The sequence below is a fragment of the Apiospora marii genome, assembly GCF_038362585.1.
Source record: "Apiospora marii strain CBS 49790 chromosome Unknown utg000003l_segment0_segment0, whole genome shotgun sequence".
In the NCBI taxonomy this organism is placed as follows: Eukaryota; Fungi; Ascomycota; class Sordariomycetes; order Amphisphaeriales; family Apiosporaceae; genus Apiospora; species Apiospora marii.
In genome coordinates this window covers 1418831-1436425 of record NW_027117374.1, presented here as the reverse complement: position 1 = coordinate 1436425, position 17595 = coordinate 1418831, and the positions used below count along the sequence as shown (strand labels likewise).

Here is a 17595-nt window from a genome sequence, read left to right as displayed (position 1 = left end):
TAGTGTCCGACATGCTAGAGTCCTCGGAAAGGGCTTTACTTTCTGTCTCCTATCAGCTCAGCCAGTAAATGTCTGACCTGACTCTAAAGACTCGGGTTCGCACTCCCGCCCTTTCCAACCAGCTCCACCCCCAAGTCGTCCGGCCACACCGGCTGGTCGACCCCGTTCGTCCGAGTGCCAACGTCGAACCCAGGCTTCACCTCGCCGTTGGGATAGCGAAGTACAGGCGCCACGATGCGTATATCCTTGCCGATTGACTTGACGCGGTACTGCGTGAAGAACTCTGGCCGAAACAGCTTCTTGCCGCTGTTCTGGGTGACCATGGCGAGCGTCCGCGGGAGCAGGTACTGCATCGGGTGGTGGTGCCGGAACACGGGGGAGCCGTTGCGCTGCCAGAGGTCGGCCCAGACGTCTGGGGGGTACGTGCCGCAGGTGTTGACTAGCCACTGGGAGTAGTAGTTCAACGCAATCTGCACCGGGTTTTGGTTAGACGACATTGTAAAAGGAGTCTCGGGCTACGTCTGGTGGTGCATGTTACAGAATACTTACCTTGACGGTGTATGAGCCCCCTTCCTCGGCACGTCTCAGCAACGCTGTGATGATTCCGACAACGCCAGCAACGCCAGTGCTACCCAGTATATCAGCATAATTATAGAATGACACTCAGAAAATCTCGGTACCAGAGCTTACCAGTAATCCGAGTTCGGGAAGACGGGCGTCACTGGCTCATCGTTGCCCATCGCGCGGCCGAACTCATACGAAACACCACAGCACTAGAAGGATCATACGTCAGTAACAAATCGACCTGGGCCCACCGTTCGAAGCAACTCACCGCATCACTAATCTGCTGCCACCCCGACCTCTCCATCCAGGGCCCTCGCCACCCGTAGCAGTTCTCTCCACAATACACTATGCCGCGCCCCCGCTCCCGGCCCATCTCCAGCACGTCCCTCTCGCCAAACCCGTACTTATCCAGCACGCCCGGGCGATACTCCTGCAGGAAAACATCGGCGTCCATAACCAGGTCCCGCAGCGCTTGGCGGCCTTCGTCAGTGCGCAGGTCCAGACACGCGTTCCACTTGCCGTGGTTCAGGTCCGGGTGCAGCACCGACATGTCGGTCAGGTGCGGCGCCGTGATGCGCATCACGCTGGCGCCGAACTCGGCCAGGCCGCGCGACACGGCCGGGCCGGCGATGACGCGGGTCAGATCCACGACCTTGAGGCCCGCGAGAGGCCGGTGCGTGGAACCAGATGACTGAGGATTGGGGTTTGGGCTAGGCCACCAGGACGGCGGCTGGTTCGTCGGGTCCGGGTGGTGCTCGATCTCGAAGAGGCCGACGTCCGCGTTGGCTTTGCCGTGCTCGCTGGCCTTGAACTCGTCGGCGGTCCAGCAGATGGTTCCTGCTTGCCGGTGGGTGAGGGCTAGGGACTGGATTTCGGCGGCGGTGTACTTGGCTATGGCGTCTTGGAAGATGGGCCAGGCGTCTTCCATTTTGGCTAGGTCTTGGTTCTGGGGTAGACCTAATGCCTCCAACACTATATCATGTCAGTTTCTCCACCGGGTTGACACCAGACTACTTCACGTACTGATGCCAGGATTCATTGATCCTATGTCTTTATTAGTATTGTCCCAAGATTTCACCAAACCCCTCTCCGGATGCTCACATACCGTGGAGATGGAAGTAACGGCCGTCCTTGGTCTTATAAATGTTTGTAACTGCCCCACGATAGGGGGTGTTCATTTGATGCTTATCCCAGTTCGGGAAATACTCCGCCATACGTTGTAGTGCGCCCGGTGCCAACGAGCCTGGCGTGAGGTTATCACCTATCGGCTCTCGTTGTTAGTATTGACTCTTCCTGCAATGAACAGGATATACTTGGACGAGTAAACGAGGAGATTTCCACTATCAGACTGGGATACTAAGGAACAAACTCCATGGCGGGGAAGAGTGACCGCCGGAGTAAAAGCGTTATTACGAGCACAGAAAGCCACTTACCACCCGGATCCAAAGTCCACAGGAGCGCTGACATGATGAATAGCTGGGCATGGTCCCTGTCCCCTACTTGTCAGTGTAGCCCTGTTGCATGATTGTCCGCAAACCGAAAACGTGTCTATCCTGGCGAATGTAGTAGTCACATACGTGTTGATCACGACCTCGGCGGGCCTCTCCACCCCGAACTTCTTCTGGAGGAGCACATTGATGACGGTGGCCTCGTAGGCCTTGAGGGCGGAGATGCTTTCAGCGAACCGCCAGTTGACGGGCAGGCTCGGCTCATTGTTGCCTTCGAACCGGATGCTCTTCGATGCCTCGACGGCACCGGCCGGCAAGTTCTTCGCGATTAAGGGGTTCCCCAGGACTCCGGCTCGGAAAAGCGAGTCCGCTTGTTCCGGCACGGAATATCTCGCTGCGGCTCCGGGTTCTGCCATGATGGACTCGTACAACCGTGATTAGGTGAACAATATCAGAAGATTCCAACTTCGCGGGTTGAGGTTCGATATTGTGTCACAAAGTCATTCGACTTGTCGATGCTCCCCTCACCACGGTGATTCATCAAAGTATCAGCTATGCTGACGGTGTCTACTAGGTACGTTTGGGATATGCTGCATATGCATGTCCACTCGGCAAGTGGATCGCCGAATCGCTACACCATATCCGGCACGATCTCAACCCCCGCATCACTGACGACTACCTTTCAAGAAACCATATTCTTTGACACCAAAATGCTATTCGGAAGCGACGCGACATAACAAGCAGCATCATATGAAGATTAATCGGCAAATAACGGTCCTGGCCTGATATTCTTGCGCTTCTCGCGCAATCGATGCAAAAGAGGAGGACAACGTCAAGAATACGCCGATATGCCAACTTCCATTGCAAGAGGGGAAGATGAGTTTGGGTCCTTGTTACAGGCACATCATCTTTGTTGGTCCTGGTGGTCACATTGGAGACCGTCAACTTAACCTGGACGTTTTTCGATATCAGAAAAAGAGGAGTTGCCGAGGCTCAGCTCGCCTGAGTTGCAGACGGAGCGGGGGTTCGATGTGGGTAACCGGCCGACGTCGCCGGTATCAAAATACATCGTCATCAATCACCCCTGAGCAAGGCAACAGCTAAGTAAAATCCCGTAAAGTGTGTCGAGAATGCCGCTTTCCTCAACACGCAATTCTCAGGTCTACCCAACAAGTTGTTCATTTCTTGGTCGTCCACCATCCACTGCCCATGTAACTGTAACTACCGCAAGGGTCGATCTACTTAGTGGAATGACAGCAGGTGTCAACCCCTTTCTTGCTGGTTCCTGAATAGTACGCCACCAATCTCACCAAGCCCGTCGTCACCCATGCTCCTCTCAAGGGAGCAGGTAGTCCAATCTGCCCCCAGGCCTTCCGAGATTCCGAATGGTGGCAAAAAGAGGGAGAAGACTTTCTCTCGGTCAAGTGATATCAAGCCGTTTGGAGATAAGGGAGGAATAGTCTGACGGTGCTCAAGCCCCTCGTCACATCTTGAGTCGGTGGCGTCCAGACCGACCCAAGGAGACGCCGCGTGTAAAGGGAGCCCGTTTACCCCTGCAGATAAGGCCGAACACCAGGGCGGAATCGTTGATGCAAGATTAGCTAAGCGTACCAGTCACCCGGTCTTGGACGGTTCCGATTTCTCTGTGCTACTGAGATCTGTACCACGGGCCACTTGTTTTTATTCTCGTGTTTCTCATCGAATACGACAGATAGGGCTGTTCCAATGTAAACCCGCGGGCCAGGAAGCGTGGGCAAACGAGACAATGCACCTCTTTCGGCCGTTGCGCATTCGCTGACAGAACCTCATAAACCAACACTTGATGCTTTGAGCCAAACCTGGCTATCTTCTGGTCATGATCTCTACCTTTGACGGACGCAAGGCGCTTGTCCCGTACTGTCGTCCTCTACATCTTTACATGACAGGATCAAGAACCCGGCTTCTCATTGCGGTTAGTGAACCTGACAGAACGAGTCTGGGCCGGCGTCTATGCACGGAAGCACCGGAGATGGTGAAAAGAAAGGGAAATTCGCTGCTATTCTTGTCCGTGGCTGTCGACGGTTCCCCCTTAGCCGCTAGCGCCACCAACGGTGCCCGCGATGTGGGAAACTTGAAGATTCTGCCGTCAAATCGTGAAGGTATCAGAGCATGTGCTACAATGTCAGGGGCGAACTGCCAAAAATCGAAAGAATGTTTGTCCCTTGCATCATGTCCATCCAGGCCTTGGGGAGGCTAGTCAGTATAGGCGCCGCCAAGAAAACTAGTGTCGCAGCTCTCGTCTCTACCGTGTCAAGCCTACTGTGGCCTGGCAACAGCTGGCGAGGGCGCGGTGCGTGCATTGCTTCGAGTAACCTTCTTCAGATGCTTGGCCTTTTTTATCAGATGGAAGTGGTGCAGCTATCCCTGTGCGTTTCCTGACTTGTTACCAACGCTGGCTCTGCCACCACCAACTTCGCGGCTGACGCGCTACCAGTATTGATATCACACTCTAGCGACACTGATCTGCCGGAACGGCAGAAGAATATGTTTATTGAGTAGAAATATGAAATAACGCAGGATTGACTGAATTACCTACAGGGGAGGATATTGGTGGTATTGGTGGAAATACCATAAGGGAATAGCATGGGCCAGTGCACCGGATTTCTGGACGGAATCTGGCGCGGGAGGCTGCAGGGGCCTTGACAGCTGATTTAAAGTCAGCACAGTAAGTTCAAGACACGAATGGACACAGTAACCGTTGCACAACTCCTGCCAAGGTCACTACTCCAAGCACTGCCATATGGCATCCCTTGCGACTCTATCTAGACTCGAATAGCCCCCCGGCTCAATATCCCCCCTGCGTACATGTCAGGGTCGTTATAGAAAAAAATGGCCCATCCTCGAACCGGGCGACGTCCTGGCCAAGGCAAGGCGGCGTCTTGGATCCCGAATCCAGGGCCTCGGGATTTGCAGGGCATGCCTGCTTGACTCAGGCTATCAGCAGGTCATCTACTTGCCTATTCATGATGTGTGTGTGAGAAATTGACAAATTCAGCGCACATTGCGTTCAGCCCGTATGTCGGATCATCCGTCAAGTGACGGCCGAAAGGGATACTGTACGCGGATGGAAAAAGTTTCGGGCAGCGATGAAACCCTGTCTTGGTCTTGTGTTACCAGCTTATCATTTTTCCCGACTGCCCCTCTGATAAACATCGGCCAGCTTGGATCAGGTGTTCCCTCCCGAGGAAGAGGGACCATCCGCTGTACATATAAAGAAGACCTCCAAAGACTGGCACCAATCCCCCTTTGTAGCGTCAACGAGTCAACCTTCCTGTTCCATCTTTGAAGCAGCACCAGAAACATCTCCCGAGACCAAGACAAAACGATGTTTTCCCATACCTTCACCGAGCTATTTCTCGAGCACTGGCGTCGACTGGATAGCAGCCCCGATGCCGATGCTGCTGTATCCGTCAGCAGTTATGACCTCTCAGTAGCTGACGTTGTTGCCGTGTCACGACACTTGGCCCAGGTCAAGCTCAGTCCCGAGGCGGTGGAGGCGATTGCGCGCTGCAGCGACGTGGTGCTAGACAAGCTAAGACAAGGCCATGTCATCTACGGCGTCAACACGGGATTTGGCGGCAGTGCTGACGCGCGGTCGGCTGACACACTGGGACTCCAGCAAACCTTATTCAGCATGCAGATGTGCGGTGTCTTGTCGATGGGGAGCGGTGTGGTTCGTCCTGGAGACGAGAGCCCGCGGATGATTGGCGACGTCCACAATGACACCGAAAGTGACACCAGCAGCCTGCTCAGCGTCGGGTCCAGCCATGGCACCAGCAACGACACTAGCGACACAGAGGGCGACGAGGTCGAGTCCCCCAAATGGAACTGAGATATCCGAATACATCAACGCATCGGATGTGGAGACCAAGGCGAAGGCAGACGGGTCCTCAATCGACACCAGTGGTGATGCGAAACTGGTCAACCGGCGACACACGCTGGCGGGCGGAGTGCCCCTTTCTCTGAGGCTGGATACAACCCCATGCTTAAAGTAGAATCGTGGACCAGAGAGATCATCGTGCCTGACGGCGAACTGAAAGAAACCAGCGAATCCATCCCCCATACCCCTGAGCCAGCGAAGGAGGTAGCAACACCCGTACAGCGGACGCCCCGCATCATCTTGCCGCTCGACAACCCGATGACGGCCACGTGTATGCCGGAGTCGTGGGCCCGGGCGGCCATGCTGGTCCGACTCAACTCGTTGGCTGGGGGAGCGTCCGGGATCCGCGTCACCCTGGCCGACACCCTGGTGGAACTGCTGAACAAGGATGTCGTGCCTTGCATTCCGCTGCGGGGGTCCATTTCGGCCTCCGGGGACCTGAGTCCGCTCAGCTACGTCGGGGCGGTGATGCAGGGCAAGCCGTCCGCCATGGCCTTCGCCGGATCTCGCACGAGCGAGTACGATGAGCGAAAGCCGACCCGGTCCGATGTGGCCTTGGCTAATGCATCGATCACTCCCATCACCATTGCCCCGAAAGAGGGCCTCGCCATCGTGAACGGAACCGCCGTTTCTGCCGGGGTGGCCGCTCTGGCTCTGCACGAGTCCATGAACCTCGCCGCCCTCAGCCAGGTGCTCACGGCCATGAGCGTCGAGGCCCTGACCGGCAGCGCCGACTCCTTCCACCCCTTCATCGCCAAAGTGCGCCCGCACCCGGGCCAAATCGACAGCGCCCGCAACATCTACTCCTTCCTGTCCGGCTCCAAGCTGGCGACGTCGCACCTGACCCCGAACGCGGGCGAGCTGGCGCAGGACCGGTACTCGATCCGCACGGCGTCGCAGTGGCTGGGCCCCGTGCTCGAGAACCTGCAGCTGGCCTTCTCGCAGATCACCGTCGAGCTCAACAGCGTGACCGACAACCCGCTCATCGACGTCTCGGCCCCCGGCGGGGCGCAGATCCACCACGGCGGCAACTTCCAGGCCCGCGCCGTCACCTCGGCCGTCGAGAAGCTGCGGCAGGACCTGCAGGCCCTGGGCCGCATGCTGTTCGCGCAGTGCACCGAGCTCATCAACCCGGCGACCTCGCGGGGTCTGCCGCCCAACCTGTGCGCCCCGCACGACGGGCCCGCGCGCTCGTTCCTCTTCAAGGGCGTCGACATCATGGTCGCCGCCCTCGTCAGCGAGCTCGGCTTCCTCGCCAACCCCGTCGGCACCCACGTCATGACGGCCGAGATGGGCAACCAGGGCCTCAACAGCATGGCCCTCGTCAGCGCGCGCTACACGCTCACCGCGGCCGACGTGCTGGCGCAGATGGCGGCGGCGCACCTCGTGGCGCTGTGCCAGGCGCTGGACCTGCGGGCGATGGAGCGCCTGAAGACGACGGGCGGGGGTGATGTGACGGATGCGACGACCGAGCCCAACACGGCGTTGCTGCTCGGGAGCGCCGCCAGGAAGATGTATGAATTCGTCCGACAGGAGGTGCGGGTGCCGTTCCTGGACGAGGCGCATGTGTTGGCGGGCGTTGAGGACCTCGCGATGGGGGATGAGACGAAGGCGCCTAGTGTGGGTATGTACGTGACCAAGGTCTATGAGTCGATGAAGTCGGGGAGGCTTTACGAGGTGGTCGCGGAGTGCATTGCCGAGTTGACGGACTGAGGAACTTACATGGGGCCCTTCCTTCTTCTTCTTCTTCGCCAGTATCACCCCTTTTCCCCATTTGTTGAATTCATCTCTTCACGTTTCAGTGTAATTAATAGCAGGCGAATTGTAAATTGGGTGCGCATGTAATTTAATTGGCGGATAGCTGGTAGATATTAAAATGCAGAGCAATCTTGGGCGATTGATTTCGATGACTTCGCATTTCACGGACGTGGCGCGTCGCTGGGATACTTCATACTTCATACTATCAATGCCATCCACTCAAGAGATATTGTAGGTGGCGGGGACTTTGGCTTCAGGGCTGACCTGCACCTGCCGCTGTTCATGGGCATCATGCCTCCACCCGGCGCGGCTACCGGATTAGTACGATGTGAAAGACACGCAGACGTCATCCATCCTGTTGGCTTTCGGCTTGGATTTGGCAGAGTTTGCCTAGAATCGTCTTGGTTGGTTCGGGATCGTAATCGCTCAAGATCGTGACAATTGGCGTCAATAAAGGTAACGTAAGAAATAACGACGCGATAACGTCTTGTTCTCTTAACACCCGACTGCATACTGCATTCGTAGCGAACACGAATCTGAACCTAGGCACGCTGAGACTGCTAGATTGCGTACGTGCCACCCTGATTCTTCCACAACTACTTCCCGAACAAGCTTGAGCTGCGCCGCTTCCTACCGTGGTGGCTGTAGATGTAACACCACGTAGTTGCATATCAACCACACCATGCCTTTGGTTGCATATCACAAGCAAAGGGGCCGTCCAACTTAGTAGCACGGCAAGATGTATGTGCCAATGGAGGTCCATTTAATTGTTCATCTGCGCGGAAGCCATGCCAAGGTCCGCTTCCTCTGCCCCTTCTATCGTACATGTCCAACCAAGCAGGGAGGGCCAAAGATCTCGTCTCTTCTTCTCTAAAACCACGCGCAAGCCAGCCCCGGGCCCTCCTCTGTAATCAATCGTATGCTCTTTGGGTATCTCTTTCTCGAAACTCTAATGCATCGTGCAACACGCCACCACGCAAATGCAAGAAAAAACCAAGCAAGAAAGCATCCATTTCTCCTTTTCTTCGCCCTTTGATCGCCAATGAAAATGCCACACGCCTCCTACCCCGACACCAAAACGAACCCCCTTCCCCAGAAAACCCACGTTCGTACAACTTCGTCGTCTGCTTCGTCATTATGAAGAAGGGCCTGGGGCGACGCCTCCGCCCTTGGTCTTCTTGAGCGCGGCCTCCATGCGGCTGATCTCCTTATCGTTGTTCTCCTTCTGGTCGGCGTAGTACTTGTCCTTGTCCGCCTCCCACTTGCGGAACTCCTCGCTGGTCGTGCGCGCGTGCCAGTCGCCGTCGTCGGGGAGGCCCTCGACCGGCTCGGGCGCCTGCAGGTAGCCTCTGGCGTCGGCGTCCATGAGGGCGTCGAAGATGCGCAGCTCGGCCGTCGCCGCCGCCGACTTGATGGCCTCGGCCTTGATCTTGGCGTCGTCGCTGTTGGGGGCGTGGTTGTTGCTGATGGGCGGCGTCGCGTCGGGCCCCTGCAGCTCCGCCAGCACGACGGGCTGGCCCTGCTTCTGGTGGATCGTCACGAGGCGGCGGATCTGGTTGTTGATGTGGATGGTCTCCTGCGCGACGCCGTTCTGCTCGCCGCCGTCGTGGGGCAGGGGCAGCGTGGTCAGGATGACGGTCGACTTGTGCGAGGCGTCGAGCAGGTAGCGAACAAAGGCATCAAGGCGCAGATAGAACCCCGCAATGTCCTGGTGCTTATACGCGTCCTCGGCGCCGACGCTGACAATGTACAGGTTCGGCTTGTTCTGGGGGACGACCTGGCCCGCGAGCTCGTGCAGCGCGCGAAGCATGGGCGGCTTGTCGGGGGCCGCGGCCACCACCTCGGCGTCCATCATGTTGCCACGCGTCGCGTCGCCGACGTAGTTGACCTTGTGGCCGAGGTCCGTGAGGCGCTCGCGCAGCAGCAGCCGGAAGCCGTTGTCATTGTCGGCGTTACCGTCCTCGCTGGCGGTATGGTCGAAGGCGGCTGCAGAGCCCATGACCATGATGCGGAGGGGGATGGCGCGGGTGAGCGGCATGTCGTAACCAGGCCGCTTGTAGCCCTGGTACGAGATGTAGGGACGCGGAGAGGCGGCGGGCATTGGGTGATTCGGCTTGTTGTTGGGGGGCTCGGGGGCCTTCGGGGCTGCTGCCGCCTGTGGGTCCACGGGCTTCGGGTTCGGTGGTGTCTCTGGTTGCTTCGGCTCCTTATGCTCCGGCTCCTTAGGCTTCGGAGCGTGTTCCGGAGGAGGAGCAGCAGCGGCCACCGGCTGTTCGGCAGGGGGAGGAGGGTGAACATCCGGGTTTGCAGGTGGAGGGTTGGCCGGTTTGGGTCTGGTGCCAGGAGCTCCTGCCGGATTGGCACCGCCCACGGACAGGCGTGTCATGTCGACATTGCCGGCGCCTGAGAACATCAACACTGGATGCAGCGTGTCAGCGTGTGTGTTCGGACGGGCTTCCGGAGGGGTAACCCTTTGAGGATGCCGGTTAGCCGGCCGGTTATCCGGAGATCAAGACTTACTGAGCAGAAGTGTGGTTAAGCCGAGGATGATCAGGAACCGGCGCCGGGCGAGGAGCATGTTCAGCAGAGGCAAGGAGAGCACCTTCTCCACGAGGCCAACCATCTTGACCATTGGTGCGGTGCTGCGTCGAGCGAAAGTACGGGGTTTGGGGTATTACCAATGAGCTTGTCGAGTCGAGTACGGGGTAACGGAGTGACGAACGGTGGAGTCACAGACGGTGAACTCTAAAGTATTGTGTGTAGGTATGCCAAGTGCGTGTGCGTGTGTATGTGAGCTGCGAGCTGCGAACTGCAAGCTAGGATGAGGTGATGGGGTTGATCGTGGTGCAACTGGCGGGTGCCATCGGTCAAAGCTGCGATGCCTTAACCACTACAAGAGCCAAACTATGTGCAAGAAACACGAATCAAAGAAGAGATGACAGCTGTTACTTTTGGCCCATCTAAAACAATAACAATACGCAAGAAAAAAAGTGCACGGAACGACGATAAGGAATGTTTGCTTGAACGCCGAGAAGTGAATGACGGCGGTTTCTCAGTCTCCTTCAGTCGGGCACGGCACGTTAAGCCGAGTTGGCCGTTCAATTGGCCTGCCAGCTGGGTCCCAGAGGTCCCTGACCCTTAAGAATGCTGGGGCTTGGCAATGACGGTGACACCATCCGGTGCCGTGTTAGCCGTGCCAAGCCGTATATCACTTAAGTTAGCCCGCTAAGATAGCCTTTAATGTTTTGCCAGGAACCGCTACCACTAATCATTAAAGCTGACGCGGCCCCGTCGAAACTGGGGGTGCGGCTGTTTTCGACAGTCGCATTCCTTCCCCCTTCCCTTCTGAGCTAATGCTCTCTTATCTCCGAGTATTTGCTCGGGATTTAAGCGGTTTGAACAACAGTGTCGTCTTTTGACTATGTAGTAGGGCGTGTGCGGTGACCCCCGAATGAAAAAAAGTGCGCTACGGTATTAGCGGTGAATGTGAGTGGAATTGTCGTGGTGCGAGCGCGAGCGCATTCAGCGTTGGCTGTGTGCATGTCAAAATTCCGACTTTTACTTGTCCATTCGTCAATCTAGGGGCTGTCAATGTGTCCATTTGCCCTGGAGGACAACTTTATGTAGTGGAGCGCCTGCGCAGCGGCCCCTGATCTCTCGAAAAGCGGGCACTACCCGAACTCCGAGCCGTCTCACTCAGCACTGAAAAGACTCCACCCAGATGCTTCCCAAGCTCCAAGCAATCCAGATCTCAAACCCTTCCTTCGTCAAATCGGGTAACCAATTGGTGGTACCTACCAGCGAGTTCGATATGTCAAAAGTACATAAAGCTGGTGGTGGCCCCCTCCTCAAACCGTAGCATCCATCGGGGTTGCATTTGGTGGACTGATCAAACCCACTACCTAAAACCGCACGATCGAGAATGTCCTGTTGCTGGGTCGTCCATCCTGACGAAAGCTAAAACCCCCCGGTTTGCAGCAAACCTTGGCCCCTTGGCGAGCTGATCACCCTTTCTAGAGAGGCAGGCGATCACTTCCACGTCTTTGACAACCTGATAAGAAACGAAGGATCATCTCTAAGCGGGCCGCATCATTTATACGTGGACAGTATTTGATCGCTCAATTGTGTCTGTGCCGGGCCAAAAGCTCGACAATGACTAGGATGTTCCAGCATTCGCTCATTCAGCACTAGACCAACCTCTCATTATCGAGTCAGCTGCCCATCTGGGCAATCCTTCCATCAGCCCTGGCATGCAAGGTTCCTCGCACATTTTGAGTCTGTTTCTAACTGAAACAAAGATGACAGATACGTTGTTGGGTGAAGGATGATCTAGCGGCGGCCGAATCTTTGAGAGTATACAAAGGCCACGGCCAGACGGGGGCAAGCAATTGATAACACACGTCTTGGAATTATATCTACGGCCACTTCCTAGACCTTGCTCCATATCCCCCGTTCAGTAGCGGGCCTTCAAAGGCTGGTACTCCGGAGATTTCAATCTGAATGCAACCCGGCCCGACTCGAAACTCTGCTCGATCTTCTCCACCCCCATTACCCGCAGTTCTGCCTCGAACTGTCCGATGATGTTTTCCGTCAGCCCCTCCACGCCGTGCTGCTCAATCGCCTGGTACAGCAGTTGGACGCCGCGGAGTGCCGTATTGGCCCCTTGGGCTGCGAAAGGCGGCATGCCATGGACCGCGTCACCAACCAAGGTCACGTAGCGCGACGGCTTCCACGCTTCCATGTCGGGCGACGCCGAGTGGACAGATATGTAGGACGTATCCTGCGGCGCCTGGCCGGCAAAGATCTTGCGCAGCTCCGGGGTCCATCTTTTCGTCAGCTCGAGAGTAGCCTGGGCCGCCGCATCTCCATGCCGTAAGCGGCCCGTTAGCTCCTCTTCCGTGAAGGGCAAACTTGCTCTTTCCGACAGCAGAACCCAGTAGATGTAGTCCTTGGGCACCTGTACGACAGCATTGGTGCTATCCGCCTCGGGAGACCAAACCATTTCCTCCATCAGCAGGTCGAGCGGCGTCGCCAAGGTCTGGGCATCCGACACCACCACGAGCCCCTTAAGATCGGTGTCGCGCTCAAATATCGCACGGAGCTCCGCCGTCAAGGGCGTCTTGCCATAGAAGGCACCGAGTCCCGTGTCGAGTAGGACGTGATTCGGCACGTGTTGTCTGCGCACCGCCGACCACTTCCCATCGGCCCCCACCAGCAACCGCCCGCGCTCGGTCGACCCGTCCGCGAAGTACGCCGTGACGCAGGCCGCATCGTGTCCGATCTCGAAGTGGCTGTACGCCTTGCCGAACACCACGTGCTCGCTAATGCCCGTCAGCAGCACGTCCCGGAGCACGTGCCGATCCACCGACGCGGCGGCGTGCGGATTACCGCCGTCGCTGTCCAGTCTGGTCACGTGTGGCCGTATGCCTGCGGGCACTATTTGGCTGCCGTCTTGCTGATCGAAGAAAGGCTGCACCTCGCCCGTGATGGCGTCGCAATTGTGCATACCGAAGTGGTAGACGGCGGTGGTGGCGTGGAACAGTTCCGATATCTCGGCCGGAACGACCTGGTCGATAACCTGGCAGCCGTCCAGCAGCCGTACGCGGTATCCCTGAGCCCGCGCCGCTACCTCGGCGTCGCGCTCGAAGACCTTGAAGGGGACGTTGAGCTTCTTGAGGCCTTGGGCTAGGCAGAGGCCCGAGATGCCTGCGCCGATGATGAGGACTGGGTCAGAAGAGGCTGATGCCATGTTGCTAAGGCTTGAGTTGGACTTGTTGCGCAATGTAAGCCGAGATTGTATGTTTCTGATCTGGTTGCCTTCCTGTTTCGCACATCGCCTAGTCGGCGATTGCGTGTCCTTATATATTCCCCATGCCTAACGCAAAGTTGTGTCCGAATCGGCTTTGAGGAATTGACGATGAGGGCGGCTTCACAAAGATGTTTCGCTCCTCGCGCTTTCCTATGCCCGAAGGGGTCACAATGCTGTCGGCTATCCGAAATGCCGGTTCCGTGATATCAAGCGGCGGTTCGCCGCTCCGTTGCGTCCAATGGAACATGCGGATTGGCCGGGTGCGTCAACCAGGTTGTACGGGTCCGACAGGATGTCACTCCTGATGCTGGAGGGGTACTCACTTAGTGCTTGCGTGGGGTTCGGGCCCGAGATGGTGCCCACCAATGAGGCTTTGGCGACGACCCCGTTATCATCTACCCGTCTACTTGAGTAGGTAGACGCCTGTCAATTATGTCACATTGTGTAGGTCACAACAGCGTACAGATAGGCAATGATCTTCTAATATGGGAGATTCTGCCTAAACCGCTCGGCCTGACCCCGGATCTGTCATCAGTCCCACCAATACCTGGGGCAGGACCTATCTTCGGACCCGCCGGAAGCGGCACTTTTGGTACACGGATCGGTTTTGTCTCCATTCATCTTCCTTCCTGTACAGCCAGGAACTCATTACTGAAGGGGAAAGTAGTATAATCTTCCGGTGGTTCTGCGGGACTCCCGGCGGTAGGGGGTGAGGTGCAGTCCATGTTTTTATCCTGGACACCGTGTCCGGGTTCGACGTGAAATGCCTTTGAAACATGACAATGATGTTAATGTCTGAATAAGTTTCATCCACCAAGCTCCTGGCTGACTTGGGCGTGTATGCCCCAGCCGCGAGGGAGGTGCTGCCTCTCCACAGAATACGCGAATTCCATATGCTGCCCCGGCTTTTCCTGCGCGACGTCGTCGAATCACGACACCCGTGCCTCAATCAGGTGTATGAACGCCAGGTTGAGATCCTTGGCCTTGAGCACTGATCCGCCATGCCCATACCCTGGAACGTGCTCCAGGAACTCCGCCGCACGCCGACGCGGTCGAGGCCGCTGGCCAAGGCCCGTTGCCAGTAGTACCCGGCCTGCAGCGGGGTGAGCGGGGTGAGGACGTGGTGGCCGTCATTGCGGAGGCATATCATGGTGGGTATGCCGTTGCGGTGAGATAGTTGCATGGCGCCGAGTTTGGCTGGCTGGAAGACACGGGAGTTTGAGGGGGGTATGGTGGTATGGCTGCCTGGAGTTATCAAGTGGCTTGGAGTGCCCAGGTCGTTGTTGGTCTTTTGCCTGCTTGACTGCTGTATGCCAGACTGATCTCTTGCAGACGTTCTGTCTGTAATTTGCTTTTGCCATCGAGGTACCTCATATACGTTCCGAGTTCTACCGAATCCGCAGAGCGGAATACCATCATATATTCATTGTCTACGCGTGACTCGACGTTTATCTACCTGTCCTATAGCGGACAGTGGTGCTTTACCAGTAGAACTTCGAGAAAACATCCTGACCAGCTAGCCTCGACTTGGAACAGGGTTCGATTACCAATGCCGCGAAGCTGCGGATGTCAGCAACACCTACTTGCAGGGCGGTCATTATAGATCCAAAGGGCGTAATCAGTACAGGGGTATGCTATCACAAGTCCCCACTACCATGCATTACGGGGGGATCGATGTTGGAGTTGGGTTCCATTGGTTATAGGAAGGGTCCGGTTTATAATCGATGTTGCATCGGGACCCCAAAATGGTAAAATCTCACCCTTGGTGCGTGACCGCTTTTAGTAGTATCACAGATATCATTCCCGGATGCAACCAACCTTCCTGCTCCCCTCCCTTGACAGTCAACTGTAAGTTGCATATTGCTGAGTAATGATATAGTATCTGCGCCTCTACCTTGGGATAACATATTTATTCGTGATGCTGCCCATTTTGGAGATATCACTCCCTACCACGGCTGGATAATCGTGACATTACTACTTTTCACACCTGAACCATGCAATCACATCATTTATTTTCGGAAGCTGAAAGCCGCTTTGGCCCAGGTACGCCACCGAATTCACCGCATTGTATCCGCCCAGCAATGTCAGGCTAACGCATCGACGCAGACAACCAATTCCAGTTCATCTCCATCCAGAATCCCCAGGAATCTCGTAACCGTGAGATCCGGCGCCGAGCCCGGTCACACGCTATAAGGCAGTCCTGGCAGACCAAGCGGCGGACAAAAGGTAATACCAGTGAGGATGCTCCTCCAGAGCAGCGGGAGCAAGGTATGCGCATGGGTACCCCACAACAGGTAGCGCACCCAAATGTCTCAGTCCTGGCTCCCATCGCCGTTTCGCCACCCATCATCACAGACCCCTTCGAGGCAGGGCCTCCTTTGCATGGGACACGGTTCCGGACTTTGCTCGGAAACTTTGCCGCCATACAGGCGACGGAACCCGTCTTCAGCGTGCGGGATTCCGTCGTCTTCCAGACCTTTCACTCGGTCTTTCGGACGGGACTCGAGGATGCGGCGCTCTTGAACGCCGTCATGCTGACATTTGCGTTCGCAGCCTTGGGAGGCGCCAGTCTTGACCAAGAGAGCTTACGGTACCAGTCCAAGGCCATCTCGTCTCTGCGCGGGAAGATTTCGTCTGTTCAGGATGTCTCGGCTTTGGAGGCGATGCCTACCATTGGCGCGATTCTGTTACTTGCAGGGGTAGAGGTATGTAATTGACGTACCCATTATCGCCAGAAGCAGTATTAGACTCAAATATACTAAACAATTCCCTTTAACAGGCTCGATTAGGGGAGCGTGCAAAGGTGGAGATCCATATGACCGGGGTCAAACAATTACTAGATGCGTGCAGGGAGAGAGGTGTTTATCTTACAGATGGGATCAAGAGGGCTATATTCTGGTAAAGCGAACCAAAGCATGCACGAGTGCAGGCTCCACCTGATGGACCCGCATGCTTACATCCAGAACAGGCAAGACCTCAACTCTTCGGTATTGACGGGATCGAGCCGATTATTCAGCCACACATCCATGGCCGAGATGCAGTGGACGCGAGATGTCGTGTCGTACCAAGATTGGTTCACTTTGCCGCCCGGATTCCAAAGGCTAGCCCACCTGTTCCCCAGAGACTTCGTGGATGTCATGGAGGACGTGCATACGCTTCAGCACATGCGCGACTCGCCGTCTTTCATCTGCCAGGACACCATCGCCATGCTCCATGTCGATAACCACCAAGCATGGGCCTGTTCGAGGCTTCAACAACTCTTGGCACAACCAGAAGGGACATCATCGGCCCTAGTGGACTGCTGTTACTGTGCCGTATACTTGTCCTCTACCATGCTGTGCTGCAAGGTGTGGCGGAAATCACCGATCCCTGTAAGTTGCGTGGCCCAACAACCTAAGGGAGACTATACATATATGTGATGCGTATAGCTGACCTATGGTAGACACACTTGTCAGCGCAGCTTATCCGTAGACTGCAGAATACAGAAGACGATGTTGCATGGGACCGGCATTCGGCCCTGCTCACATGGATGCTGTTCCTCGGTGGAGCATTTGCGAGTACCGATCCGGTCCGAGACGGCTACGTGGAACTTTTGCATCAGAGGTTTTCCGCAGCAAATACTTCCTGGGAGGACCTTCTTAGCATCCTCCGGCAGTACATATGGTCAGAGAAGGCCTTCGAGCCAGCGGTCAAGACTTTCTACGATGAGGTAGCCAGAGCATAAATGTACTATGACATGAGCTGTCATGAATCAAGTGCCCTTAGATAGTCATAGTGTTGGAACAGTTAGGTAACAGGCTCGTTAGTTATTGTGTGCAACTATGTGGCAAAAGCAGTGACAGCACACCCGAGTTTTCGTATTGACTGGACCAAATAAAGATGTAGGCAAGATATGCTTCACGTGAAATATCATGCAAGCATTCATTGGTGGTTACTTACTCGACCCCGATTAGGAAATACCTCAAGATGTAACCCCTTTCGTGTGTTCTGCATTTCGCTTACTGAATCTGACCCGTGTGGAGCCCATGCAACCACAGCGCACAAACAGGCGGCTACTTGAGCTGTCCAATAATAATGAGAGGTGCGACGATTCCCTA

At 56.1% G+C, this 17595-nt stretch overlaps 6 protein-coding genes across 6 annotated transcripts; 2 read left to right on the top strand and 4 right to left on the bottom strand.

The window, feature by feature from the left end:
- Positions 1–83: 83 nt before the first annotated feature.
- PG985_003956 (CoA-transferase family III) lies at positions 84–2428 on the bottom strand (the record flags this gene model as incomplete). The annotated part of the gene is made up of 8 exons (XM_066823725.1): positions 84–470; positions 550–628; positions 691–773; positions 833–1536; positions 1588–1608; positions 1670–1717; positions 1998–2053; positions 2142–2428. 8 exons carry the CDS (start codon positions 2426–2428, stop codon positions 84–86), a joined length of 1665 nt encoding a protein of 554 aa, XP_066686885.1.
- Positions 2429–5376: 2948 nt separating this feature from the next.
- On the top strand, positions 5377–7644 carry PG985_003955 (phenylalanine ammonia-lyase; the record flags this gene model as incomplete). Its single annotated transcript, XM_066823724.1, has 2 exons — positions 5377–5763; positions 6154–7644. The coding sequence occupies 2 exons, from the start codon at positions 5377–5379 to the stop codon at positions 7642–7644; spliced, it is 1878 nt and encodes a 625-aa protein (XP_066686884.1).
- Positions 7645–8824: 1180 nt separating this feature from the next.
- Positions 8825–10312, bottom strand: PG985_003954 (SGNH hydrolase-type esterase domain-containing protein; the record flags this gene model as incomplete). The annotated part of the gene is made up of 2 exons (XM_066823723.1): positions 8825–10107; positions 10210–10312. 2 exons carry the CDS (start codon positions 10310–10312, stop codon positions 8825–8827), a joined length of 1386 nt encoding a protein of 461 aa, XP_066686883.1.
- Positions 10313–12142: 1830 nt separating this feature from the next.
- Positions 12143–13438, bottom strand: PG985_003953 (cercosporin toxin biosynthesis protein; the record flags this gene model as incomplete). The annotated part of the gene is made up of 1 exon (XM_066823722.1): positions 12143–13438. One exon carries the CDS (start codon positions 13436–13438, stop codon positions 12143–12145), a length of 1296 nt encoding a protein of 431 aa, XP_066686882.1.
- Positions 13439–14427: 989 nt separating this feature from the next.
- On the bottom strand, positions 14428–14648 carry PG985_003952 (uncharacterized protein; the record flags this gene model as incomplete). The annotated part of the gene is made up of 2 exons (XM_066823721.1): positions 14428–14489; positions 14510–14648. 2 exons carry the CDS (start codon positions 14646–14648, stop codon positions 14428–14430), a joined length of 201 nt encoding a protein of 66 aa, XP_066686881.1.
- Positions 14649–15492: 844 nt separating this feature from the next.
- On the top strand, positions 15493–17222 carry PG985_003951 (uncharacterized protein; the record flags this gene model as incomplete). The annotated part of the gene is made up of 4 exons (XM_066823720.1): positions 15493–15541; positions 15605–16203; positions 16462–16869; positions 16941–17222. 4 exons carry the CDS (start codon positions 15493–15495, stop codon positions 17220–17222), a joined length of 1338 nt encoding a protein of 445 aa, XP_066686880.1.
- Positions 17223–17595: the final 373 nt, after the last annotated feature.